The sequence below is a fragment of the Chondrus crispus genome, genomic scaffold, assembly GCF_000350225.1.
Source record: "Chondrus crispus Stackhouse genomic scaffold, scaffold_426, whole genome shotgun sequence".
In the NCBI taxonomy this organism is placed as follows: domain Eukaryota; phylum Rhodophyta; class Florideophyceae; order Gigartinales; family Gigartinaceae; genus Chondrus; species Chondrus crispus.
Genome location: NW_005179324.1, coordinates 21,670 through 33,616, shown reverse-complemented (window position 1 = coordinate 33,616; position 11,947 = coordinate 21,670). Strand labels below are relative to the sequence as shown.

Sequence of the window (11,947 nt, the reverse complement as noted above, 5' to 3'; positions counted from 1 at the left end):
GAAAGGGGGGGGAGGGGGAGGGGGAGGGGGAGGGGGGGTTGTGGGTGGTAGGGTGGGGGAAGCCGACCGCGCGGGAGGGGGGGCTGAGGCAGAGAGGGCGCAGGAGTCCAAAACGGGAGCGACGGCGGGAGTAATAAGCCGACCGGGCGATACAGTCAGCTGCGGCAGATTGGGACGAAAACTGAACTCGCTCCAGTGCCCGCGGGTCGCGCTCACTAATGCGCCGCATGCCCGACTCCCCCTTTACACCTCCTTTCTTACACCTTCCCATATCTGTCCTTTAGGCATCTCACAAAATATCGCTTTACAGCGCGCCCACCACGTGGCCAGTCCCCACTGGCCCCAACTTCTGACACTGTCAGCGCGCCACCATCCTCTGCTCAGTCAACTCTGTCGCACTACTTTTGCCCGAGCGGTACGTACACCGTTTACACGTGTTTTCGTGTACACGTATCACTGACTCCCCCAAAATCCTTCTCCAAGTCTGACACTACAGTAGTAACTCGCCTCTCCTCCCATCCCATCCGTCGCACTCAACGTCCCTTTCGTTCCGCTTGGACCCTCTTGGTGTCGAACAACGTCCTTCGCCCACACCTCCATCCGCCGACGAAATGGTCGTTCTCAGCGCCGCCGTCACCACCAAGGCGGGTAAAGTAGTGCTTTCCCGCCAGTATCGCGAGCTCAGCCGCATCCGCATCGAAGGCCTCCTGGCCGCCTTTCCCAAGCTCATCGGCACCGATCGCCAACATACTTATGTCGAGACCGACAACGTGCGCTACGTCTATCAACCAGTCGAAACGCTCTACGTACTTCTTATCACCACCAAGAACTCCAACATCGTAGAGGATCTTGAGACCCTCCGTCTACTGGGAAAGATCCTTCCCGAGTACTCCCCGCGTTATGGTGTCGTCGACGAGGAATCCGTCATGGAAGCCGCCTTTGAAATCATTTACTCCTTCGATGAGGTCATCGACTGGGGTGGCCTTCGCGAGAATGTCGATCTGCAACAGATCGCTACATTTACCGAAATGTACTCGCACGAGGAGCGCCTGGTCAAGATGATCCAAGAGAGTAAAATGGCAGAGGCTAAAGAGGAGCGGAAGCGACGTGAGGAGGAGATTCGTCGCCAGCGTAGCGACGGCGGCGATAGACTAGGCATGCTCGGCAATGAGCTTGGCAAAATGCTCCAGGCTGGAGGCATGGGAAGTTTTGCCCAGGATCTCGGTCTCACAGGTCTCCAAAACAAGGCTGCTGCGAACGCTGCTTACGCTGCCGCTGGAGGTATTTCATCAGATTCTTACGCCCAGCAGCAGTCGACAATGGGTATGGGCGGTGGTGGTGGCATGGGCATGTCGGGCATGGGTTCCCAGATGGGCATGGGTATGAACATGCGCAACGTCATATCTAGTTCCTCAGGGTATGGCCGCTCCAATGCAGGGCCGCCCCCAGTTGCTGGCACAGCCGCGAAGAAAGGCATGTCGCTTGGCAAGGGCAAGAAGCAAGACAACATTTTGGATTCGTTGCGTGCAGAAGGAGAAGTCGTTGACGCTCCTGTATCCCGTCTGAAAGGTGCAAAGGCCAACGCGGCGGCTGCCGCTGCATACGTTCCACCGAGTCAAGCCATTCATCTCGCAACTATCGAAAAACTAAACCTTACCGTGTCGCGGGATGGCGGGATCCAGAACATGGAAGTCAAAGGAGATCTCATGCTCCGCGTCACTGACTCTGCAAAGGCTGGTATTCGTTTGCAGGTTAGCACTGGTGGTGCCGAGTCGAACGGCGTGCAATTCCGTACACATCCAAATGTGGATAGGACTTTGTTTTCGACGCAGGGACTCATTGGTCTCAAGGACCCGAAGCGGCCTTTCCCGACAGGGAATCCCCTTGGCGTTTTGCGCTGGAGGCTTGTAACAAAGGAAGAAGACAAGGCTCCACTACTGATTAACTGCTGGCCAAGTGACAATGGTGACGAATCAGTCGTAAATATTGAGTACGAGCTCGGAGCGAGCAAGGAACTTAGGGATGTCGTTATCACCATCCCTATCGGCACCAGCAGCCAACCAACGGTGAATCAGTGTGATGGCGAATTTGTATACAACTCCCGAACTCAAAGCGTGGAATGGCGTCTGGCAATGATTGACGAGAGCAACTCCCAAGGGTCACTTGAGTTCTCTACAGGCCCCACTGATGCCAACGCCTTCTTCCCGATCAATGTCTCGTTCTCTAGCAAATATACGTATGCCCCAATAGTTGTCTCTCAAGTCGCCCTAGTCTCGTCGGGCGAACCCGTCGAGTTTGGACACGACGTATCTCTTGTACCGGACACATTTTCTATTGTCTAGGTTTTCTAGGATCAGCAACTCTAATTGTGTCAAATTTCTTAGTTGAGCACGCTGCTTGGATGTAAAAGACAAAAGTGAGCAGTCATCCGAGGTAACATTTACTAATGTCTTCTGAAATAAGGGCAGCAAAAGTTCCTGGATCGCGAGGCAAACGCCCATTAAAAGAAATCCGCAGCCTTGGTTCTTCGTGACGTTCTACCACCTGCCAGTTGCGTTTGCTTTCCCTCCTGTGCAGAAACACGTACATCAGCGTCTCCGTTCGTGGCATCGGCGTGCGAAACTTTCCTATTATAAATGGCATTGTAGAGCTCAGCGCTTGGAGTTGCGCTAACTGGAAGGGTTCCAATTCCTTTTTGTGACTCTGCAATAGTCAAAGCAACGCTGTCGTCTTCAACAAATGCCCTGGCTGCGTGCTGAAAGTCGATTCTCTTCCCATCTGCTCCAATAATGGCATGTACTTGAAAATCATCATCCTCGACTTCATGACGTGTGGTCAGCGAAGACCGCATTCGTTTGTCGTTCTGGTCGTTTGCTTGACCCTGTTTTTCGTTTTTTGTAGGGACAATACCATATAGCTTAAATAGGAGAGGGCAAGGGTACCATTGGTGCTCTGTTCGTCTTGACGTTCCTACTTCAGTCAGGTAATCTTCTGCGGGAAGTGATACGTTTCTACCTCCGTCGCTGTCCTGGTCTGCAGGGCGAAAGCAATGATCGTAGACATCTTCTTGCCGACCCCGCGCCGGTACAAACTTGGAACTCATATCTTCGAGAAATTGCTGCTTTAGCACCAGTAATTTCTCATCTCGCTTTCGTTTTGCGATTGCCATCGACCTATTGACAGCCTTTGACTCGAAAATGAGCTCTCTTTCTCTTTGCCGCATCAGGCTTTCATGCTCTTTCAACAAGGAATTAGGGAGCATGTTTTGGAGTGCATCACATTCGTCTGTTTGGCGACTATGAACGGGATTCTTGACAAAATCGGGTGGTATTGACTCAGGCGACGTATTTCCTTGCTCTCGCGAGAATTCAAGCACTTCTCCTCTCTCAAATAGAGAAAAGAGTACTCTGTCTGACTCCTTTTGGCCTGCAGCTTCTAAGTTTTTTTGTTTCTTAGCTTTCTCTTTGCGGACAATACTTCGACGTCGTTTTAACATTGCAAGTTTCATTCGCTCATTTGCGGTATCAAGATCCTTATAACCAGTGTTAGCGAGACCATCATCTTCCATATCATCCAAGTAAGGCTCCTCTGCGATCCCGGATTGAACCAAAGTTGTATCTTTTCCTCTTCTGACAGCTATCCCCTGTTCGTTCACAGCATTTCTATCACTACCACTCCATCCAATGCCTCTCACATCCTTGGGATTCCGGACAGCAGAGCTTATTAGGCTTGAGCTCAGGGATTGATAGATCGGTCCTACAGTTTGAGCTTGAAACCTTGAATGTCTCGTTCTCCTGCCAGATATCTTCTTACATTCTCTAAGAATGTCGCTGCCAACAGATGTAACTTGTGCTTTCGGGACAACGTCAGGAGTCAATGTACAAGCAACACCGAAAGGTCTGGGCATCAATTCACTCTCAGTGCCACCAGACACTTGCATTGATCTCCTGCCCCTCGTACGTGCGCGCAGGTACGCCTGGGCTCGGTCTTCGTCGTCCATTATATCGACGGCGGTGACAAACTGCTTCTTAAACAGCGAGCCTTCTTCATAAAGATTGCTAGGCGTGACTTCTCCTTTGGCTGCTTCGGCCAAGAGTTGACGCTCTCGTTGGTGCATTTCCCTCTCGTGAAATCTCTCAAACATGGCCAACGTGGGTGCAATCTTGTCGGCAGCCGACGGTCTCACTGAGCGATGCCCCCTGCCTGAACCTACTGGCTTCAGCTCCAGCGGGGTTCCAATCATCCCACCTCCATCGGAGGCGGTCGCCTCCATAATCCGAGAGTTTGAGCTCCGCGACAGAAAGCCAAGAGTCGACTCGCCGCAGCATCACTGCTGTTGAGAAGTTCGCTGTCCGCAACAGCATTAATTGAGCACAGATATTTCCGTATATGCAGGCAAAGAGACGTGAACACTCAAGTATTATACCTCTGCGGCCAATGTGACTTGCCGGCTGAGAGTTTCGAAGAAAGCGAGCCAAGGCTTGTATCTTGCAATATTCCCAAAATCGTCTTGGAAATAGAGATGCAGCGGAGAAAATCATATTTATCTGATGTGGTGAACGTTTAAAAAAAGCAGCAGAACGCAGTCAACTACTACCAAAATCGTCCGCCATAAGCTTGCAGAATCGTGACGACCCCATTATGTCTGAGAACGAATGAAACTGAACAAAAACAGAAGCGCATCAGCAAAGAACCCCAAATGACTCGGCTCTCTGCTCTTTGGCTTCCATGCAGTCGACGCGGGTCAGACAGAGCCGCAGCAGACGTGAAACCGCAAGTAGAGACCCATACGATCGGCTCACTCTAGTCCTGCGTCGAGACAAATTGTGACATGATTGTCGTGGACACCACAGTTTGCGAGTAGGATTGCGAGCGGATTGGAACGCAGTCTCACCCAGAACGAAGCAGGTTCTATAGAAAAGATATAGCGATGGATAATGGAAGAAAGGGAATCTGCAATCTATTTAATTGGACACAAAGGAGATACTACTTACAAACGACGACTCGCCTGGCAGCCAGCGAGACCGCACATTACATGTAATACAAAAAAAACAAGCTAAACGATGAAATGGCGTCAGCCGTCGGAGAAAGAAACCAGCCACCAAGGCAGGTGCATCCCAGAGGACATCCAGGACCGACTGCCTTGGACATGCAATGTGCGTTGACCAAGTTGTGATGAAGTCTCGAAAGCGAGAAAGAAAGTCAATGGGTCCCGGTGAGGGCTCGCATCGCCCGCTCGGCGAGTATCACGCAGGCTCTCCATGCACGGTAGCAGTGTCAATATGCAACCAGAATGTGAACCATTAACAAGCTACCCGTGGAGGTGAGCGAAAGCTTGAAACAAGCAGCACTGGCCTAAATCTCATCGATGGCCTCAAAGTCGAAAACGACGTCGTCACCCTCCTCGCCATCCTCGCCCTCGGCGGCGTTTTCGTTGATAGTGGTGGTGTCCGGAATCTCGCCATACTTCATAAGATTTCTGGCCTCGTCCGGCGAGTACTTGAGGATGATGTCAGCCTTGTCGTCCTGGTAATCACGAAGGCCCACGAGAACAATGTCCTGGGCGTTGACCCATACTTTCTTGCGAAGCTTTCCGCGAATGTGGCAGAGGCGAGTGGTGCCGTCAAAGCACTTGCTCTCGCAACGGCCGTTGCCAAGCATGCGGTTCACCTGAGCGTATTCTGATGTACGTGAATGATGATCACAAGGCACAAAGGGTAAAGGAACAGTTAGTTCTTGAATAGGAAAGAGTGGTAAAGGGTAAAGTAACTGAAGTTGCTCATTAACGAGGAATACCTATTCTCGAGAAAATCCCGTCAACAGTGCAGCGCAAATTCCGAAGATTAAGCGTAGCTCAGGCCATCAAATGGGATGTGTAGACAATCATCGCAACAAGCGGAAAGAAAAGAGGGCAGAGTTGGAGGCACTTACCTTGACCGTCCTCTTTGAAAATGAGTTCTCTCTTGTCATCATCGTTATCATTCTTCCCCCTCCTTCTGTTCTTTCCTCCCTTTCCCTTATTCTTCGGCATAGTGGTGAGTACGACGGTGGAACAAAAAGAAAACAATACGGTTGGGAGCGAGTCGAGAGTGTGCGGTGGGTTACGAAGGGTCGGAAGGCAAGGCCGGGGAGCGTGGCTTATTTAAGAACTTGGACGGCGGCACGCGGTCGGTGCTTTTTGGGTCTCACAAAAAACAGTTAATTTTCGTGAACTTTCGATTTCTATCGCTGATGTAATTGTAATTGATATTTGCAATATCCACTTCTTTAGTAATGCCATTAACTTCATGAAAAAGGCGAAACCTGTACACGTTTCGATCGTGGACCTCTCTCGCCACTAGACCCTTTTTACTTGCACAAGAGCCTTTGCATCATCAACATCCATTTCATTTCACATGTTCAAGCCAACAGCTATTGTTCTGCCTGCCCTGCCAGTCTCCCCAGTCATTCATGGACTCCAATGGGGCAGAACCGTGCCCTTCAACTACCGAAAATAAAGCCATCGGCGTGACAATAATCACCGGCTTCCTTGGCTCTGGCAAGAGCACCTTAATCCGCCGCATCCTCACCGAGCAGCACGGCCTTCGTCTCGTCGTCGTAGAGAACGAGTTCAGCGCGAAGGGGACCGTTGAAGAGGCTATCGTCACTCAAGGAGTAGGTCCTGACGCTTTTGAACAGTTTATCCAACTGCCCAACGGATGCATCTGTTGCGCCGCCCAAGATGACCTCACAGACGCCCTTTCACGTCTAATTCGCAGTCGCCCAGGACAAGTTGATCACATCCTCGTCGAAGCCTCGGGTCTCGCTGATCCTGGACCGGTAGCAGCTTCGTTTTGGGTCGACGATGAGTTGGAGACTGGCTTAATTCTTGACTCTGTTGTTGCAATTGCGGATGCAGTCAACATACAGAGTTATTTAAGGGATGGCGACGGGATGAGTGAGAAGGCGAGGATTACGCAAAAGCAGCTCGTTGTAGCTGATCAAGTTTTGCTCAACAAAATCGATCTTCTGGGTACGGACCCGCAAAATTCTGACCCTGCAGCGTCTGAGGAGGAGAGGATGGCGAAAAGAGTATCCGCAGTCGAGCGCTCGCTTCGAGAAGCGGGTTGTTCTGCTTCCATTAATCCCACAAAAAGGTGTATCTTTGATATATCAAAGTTGCTCGGCGTGCGAGCCTATGACTACGACACATCGGCCCGGTCCTTCTCCGCACCGGCCCCGGAAAAGTTTTCGCAGCACGTGCACGGCGAGAAAATGGCCGTCGGGACGCTTACCGTTTCGTTTGAAAAAGTCGCGTTCGACTCGACCCTGTTAGATCGCGCATTTGGAGAGCTCTTGTGGGAGAACGGGGAGAGCGAGCCGTCTCATGCGATTGCGGAGCCGCCTATGGAAATTTGGAGGATGAAAGCTTTGGTCGAGGTTGAGGGAGAGCAACGCAAATGGATATATCAGTCTGTTCATACTCTATTCGAAAGCTCTGTGTCCAGCGTTGATGCAGCGGATGGTGTTTCTCATTTCATTTTCATTGGTAAACTACTCGAGTCCACTGCACTAAGGGCTTGCCTCGAGAAGGCGATTGCGGTTAACCTTGCTCCCTCGCCGTCATCGTGGATAAAATAGACGTGCGGGGGCTGCAATCTAAGGTTACATTCTAAAACTAACTTCGGGCGACCTATCTGCGGGCGAGTTAGGACGGGACGGTCAGACTGCGCATGGAGGGAAGCGCTTTTTCCCGTTTGCACACTGTTCGCGGTATCGCTTTCTGTTTCTTTCCCCATTCTTCAACAAATTATTGGTCACCTTTTGATGCCGAGAGAGTTGCCTCTTCAATTGATCCAGCTGCATGTGCAATTGGTTGATATAGCGCGACTGTTCTCGAGAGGAGTTCGCCTCACAGATATCCACCACGTCACAAGCAAGCGCCCGTCGGGATGGGTTTGCTTCGAGACAAACCTGGACGATGTTTGCAATCTCTGAAGACCCACATGCGGCGCCAGCCTCTTTCGCGGCACGCGCTGTATCGCTCCGCAGCTGTCGCCATTCCTCCCCTGACTTTTTCAAAGGTAAACCGACAGCAAGCTCGTAAATGGTGGCCCCGAGCGAAAAAACATCCCTAGCGCGTAGATCCTGGGGAGCAGCAGGTTTCAGAGTGTCTCCGATGAGGTCTTCGTCATCGCTTGCGCAGTCACTGAGGTCTTCCTCGGTGTCAGGGATTTGCTTGGGGCTCCCGTCCATGGCTTCGGGGCAGAGGTATCGCGAGTCCCCTTCCGTGCTTCGAGCATCAGTCCCATCCATATGGCAAGCGAGACCAAAATCGCCAATGATGAAAGAGTTTTGCGTTCGACGTCGATTGCTGCGGAAAATGTTGTCTGGTTTGACGTCAAGATGCACGACGCCCTTACTATGCATAAAGGCCAATGCTGAGCTGAGATCAGCGGCTAGAGCAAGGAGCTCCTCGGAGGGCATGCGCTTGCCGCGCTCGATGAACAGAGCATACAAGGTCCCCTCGGACAAGAACTCGGTCTGCATGTGCAAGTAGCGGCCCTTTTCCTCAAACCAGGCGTCGTGGTATCGCAGAATGTTAGGATGGCCCTGCAGAGCAGACAAGGCGAAAACCTCTTGGAGCGAATCCAATCTGGACTTGTCACTCATGAGCGGGGTGATATTTCTCTTGATCGCATATGTGCACCCATCCAGACGATGGCGCGCTTGTAGAACTTCTGAAAAGGCACCTTTCCCCGCGACGCGTACCTGCTCAAAGTCCAAGGAGAATTTTCTGCCCTGCGTGCTGGCGACGAGCAAAACTTTGAGGATCTCATGTTTTTCCTTGTGTTTGTCGTGGGTGGCAAAGATAGAGTCGACGGGCTCGGGTTTGCGAGTGCCCAGGCTGTTCTTCAAGTCGGGGGGTAGCAAAAAGGTTTCGTCAAAGTCGAGCACGGGGGCCAAATTCTGAAAGCTCTCCGAGGCGTTTGCAATTTTCTTGATGATCGGAAACTGGCCGGCGGTGTGCGGGGTGCGGATCTCCGCGGGAGTTTTCGGGGGCGTGGTGGGGTTGAGGAAGGGGTTGTCCATCGATCGAGCGCCGGAGAGGGTAGAAATGAGGCTGGCCCTGGCCAGACTAGTGCGGGTGGAGTCTGTGCGGCGGATCGAGTGCGGGTAGTCTGTGGGGATGACGCTAGCAGAGGCGGGCTTGAACAGCGGCGAGTAGTCCGGGTCCGGCGGGCGCGGGGTGTGGCCGTGCGGGGTGTGGCCGTGCTGGTGCTCCTGGACGAGCTTGGAGAAGAGGGCGAGGGTGTCCTGGGACATGTCCGGGAGGTCGGTGCGCTGCGAGGCCGGGGCGATGGCGAGCGGGGGGAAGTCGTCGGAGAAGGTCGGGGTGGGGATTAGGGGATTTAGGAGGGGATTTAGGGGCGGGGGCGGGGGCGGGGGCGCGGGCCTCGCGCGCGAGGCGAGGGCCAGGTTGGGGGCCAGCGGGAAGGGGGCCGGGTTCGAGGTCGGGAAGAAGGGGCCGCGCGTGCGGCGACGCTTGATGGTGGTTCGGCCGGGCGTTTGCGGCATGTTGTCCGAGGCGTGGATCGGCTGGTCGACCGGCGTGCACAGCGGCTGCGAGGCGGGGAGTTCGTCAAAGTCCGGGAGCTGCAGGTGCATGGGGGGGACGGGTGGCGCGGGGAGGGGGAGGGGGACCTTCATGGTGTGAGGATGAGGAGGGACGAGAGGAGGGATGAGGAGGGATGAGGAGGGATGAGGAGGGAGTTGCGGTGCAAGAAGGACGTGGCAGGTGATCCGTGAGGGGAAGGTGTTTTGAAAATGATGTTCAAAAGTTCGAATTTGGCGCGAAATAAGCGCGGGAGTACGAGCACCGCGACGTGAGCAGTACGAGCACAGGGAGGGACAGCCATAGGGAGGGAAAATTTTTACGACTAAAGTACCCAAGGGTACCCTTGGGTACTGTACACAGGCGGCTGCGGGCCAACGGTTGTGCCAGTGTTTGGAAAACGTGCCGCTACCCTTCGAAGGGTAACATTACCTTCCGAAGGCGGGTTCCGAAGGTACCCACGGTACTGTACATCAAAATCATCTACTGTACCCCCTCCCATCATTCCCCGTCATCATTCCCGTCATCATTCCCGTCATCATTCCGTACCTGCCGCTACGCCCTTCTCCCCCTTCTCCCCCTTCTCCCCCTTCTCCCTCCGCTCCAACGCCCGCTGCACAAACGGGAGCACCATCCCCGTCCACATCTCCGGGTCCTTGTCGTACAGCGCGCAGTGCGCGGCCTCGCTGCACTTGAAAAAAAACGCCATGTCCTTGTTGCCCTCCTTGGCCCCCATGGCCGCCTCGTAGATCCGCACCCCGTGCTCGTACGGCACCACGTCATCCTCCGTGGAATGCGCGATCAGCAGCGGGCACTCGAGCTTGCCCACCACGTCGATCGCCCCGTAGCTCCGGATGTAGTACCCCATCCGCACCATCAGCAGCCGCCCCGCCAGCCAGAACACCACCCCCCGCACCGTTTGGTGGCTGTTCTGCGACAGGTAGTTCTTCGACAGCGAGTCCAGGTGGTGCCGCAGCAGCTCGTCCGCCCGCGTAAACGGGTTCTCGCCCACCACGCAATCCACCAAATCCGGCCGCGCGGCCGCCGCCATGATCGAGCTGGACGCCCCGCAAGACGTCCCCACAAACACAATCCGCTCGGCCCCTTCCTTGAACTTGAGAAACTCGGCCGCCGCCACCACGTCGTACTGCTCGCGCGCTCCAAACAGCGTCCCCCGCGCAAACTCCTTGCTGGCCCCGTCGCTCAGCCCGTGCTCGGACAGGTCGAACAGCAGGCACGAGTAGCCCGCGCCGAGAAAGTCCCCCGCGTGCCGCAGAAACGTGCGCCGGTCGCGCCCGACCCCGTGCACGAACAGCGCAAACTTGCCCGATCGCTTACGCGCGCGCACGACCCACCCGCGGAGCAGCCCGCCGCTGCCGGACGGGAACTCCACGTCGTCGAACTCGAAGCCCAGGTCGACCAGCGGGTCGTGCACAAAGCCCTTCCAGTACGGCGGCAGGTCCTTCGACGGCAGCCCGCGCTTGTACCACGGCGGCCGCATGGCCACCTCCGTGGCGAACAGGAGGAGGCAGCTGGTGTACCACAGCACGGTGAAGACGACAAACATGGCGAGTAGGAACGTGGGCATGAAGCAGAGCGGGATGAGCAGCGGGACGGCCAGCGTGACGGCCATGCGGATGGGGGCGAAGAGTAGGTGCGGGGACTGGATGAACTCGTCCACCTCCGCGCCGACTTGACGCTGCGTCGTCTGCAGGTCGGTCTGCCAGTGCGACAGCATGAGACGCCACTTTTCCGCGTCAAAGTGCCATCGCCTGGCGCGCGCGGCGTGCAGCACGGTGCGGCGCGCCTTGCGGAGAGAGCGGATGGCCGTGCCCACGCCGGAGGCGGGCGAGCGGAGCGTGGAGGACCAGGGCGGTTGCGCGCCCAGGCGGAAGGGCATGGGGTCCTTGGCGGAGGACACCTCGAAGGGGGGAGCCGCTAGCATGGTGGCCGGCGGAAGGGGAAGGCAGGAGTGCGGGTCGGCGGGGAGAGCTGGGGCACGGGCGGAGTCAAGAGGGGAGGGAGGGGGTTTCATGATATGCACACCGGTTGTTGAAGGAGTGGAAGAGTGGGGGGAGATTCCCGTCACTCTCCACGCAGAGCCGGAGACGTGTACGAGTACAACAGGGTGGGGGGAGGATGCGCTGGCGGATGCGCGCCACTGGTTTGCGCGTATCTGCCGGGCGTGGAGTGGACAGTAATAACCGGCGCAGATATTCTGACTGTATCAGTCGCCAAGTGCTTCCCGCCAAGATACCGCCAAGATACCGCCCCTCACATGCTCATGGCACTTCCGCGTCTTCTCCACCCCCGCCACTTGACGCCGGCCATGTCCCGCGCGTTACAACCCCC

General features: G+C 55.1%; 6 protein-coding genes; 2 read left to right on the top strand and 4 right to left on the bottom strand.

Moving 5' to 3' along the window:
* The first annotated feature begins 611 nt into the window (after positions 1-611).
* Positions 612-2,437, top strand: CHC_T00009496001 (Coatomer subunit delta). XM_005718689.1 is given in 2 exon segments: positions 612-2,342; positions 2,343-2,437. 1 exon segment carries the CDS (start codon positions 612-614, stop codon positions 2,340-2,342), a length of 1,731 nt encoding a protein of 576 aa, XP_005718746.1. The 3' UTR covers positions 2,343-2,437.
* Positions 2,438-2,500: 63 nt separating this feature from the next.
* CHC_T00001272001 (hypothetical protein) lies at positions 2,501-3,223 on the bottom strand. Its single transcript, XM_005718688.1, has one exon. The coding sequence runs from the start codon at positions 3,221-3,223 to the stop codon at positions 2,501-2,503; it is 723 nt and encodes a 240-aa protein (XP_005718745.1).
* A 1,686-nt stretch (positions 3,224-4,909) lies between these two features.
* Positions 4,910-6,031, bottom strand: CHC_T00008281001 (Translation initiation factor eIF1A). XM_005718687.1 is given in 3 exon segments: positions 4,910-5,355; positions 5,356-5,681; positions 5,932-6,031. The coding sequence occupies 2 exon segments, from the start codon at positions 6,029-6,031 to the stop codon at positions 5,356-5,358; spliced, it is 426 nt and encodes a 141-aa protein (XP_005718744.1). The 3' UTR covers positions 4,910-5,355.
* Positions 6,032-6,450: 419 nt separating this feature from the next.
* On the top strand, positions 6,451-7,667 carry CHC_T00001271001 (hypothetical protein). XM_005718686.1 is given in 2 exon segments: positions 6,451-7,620; positions 7,621-7,667. 1 exon segment carries the CDS (start codon positions 6,451-6,453, stop codon positions 7,618-7,620), a length of 1,170 nt encoding a protein of 389 aa, XP_005718743.1. The 3' UTR covers positions 7,621-7,667.
* A 34-nt stretch (positions 7,668-7,701) lies between these two features.
* On the bottom strand, positions 7,702-9,072 carry CHC_T00009202001 (Serine/threonine protein kinase). Its single transcript, XM_005718685.1, has one exon. The coding sequence runs from the start codon at positions 9,070-9,072 to the stop codon at positions 7,702-7,704; it is 1,371 nt and encodes a 456-aa protein (XP_005718742.1).
* Positions 9,073-9,898: 826 nt separating this feature from the next.
* CHC_T00001270001 (hypothetical protein) lies at positions 9,899-11,630 on the bottom strand. XM_005718684.1 is given in 2 exon segments: positions 9,899-10,133; positions 10,134-11,630. The coding sequence occupies 1 exon segment, from the start codon at positions 11,628-11,630 to the stop codon at positions 10,134-10,136; it is 1,497 nt and encodes a 498-aa protein (XP_005718741.1). The 3' UTR covers positions 9,899-10,133.
* Between the last annotated feature and the right edge of the window lie 317 nt (positions 11,631-11,947).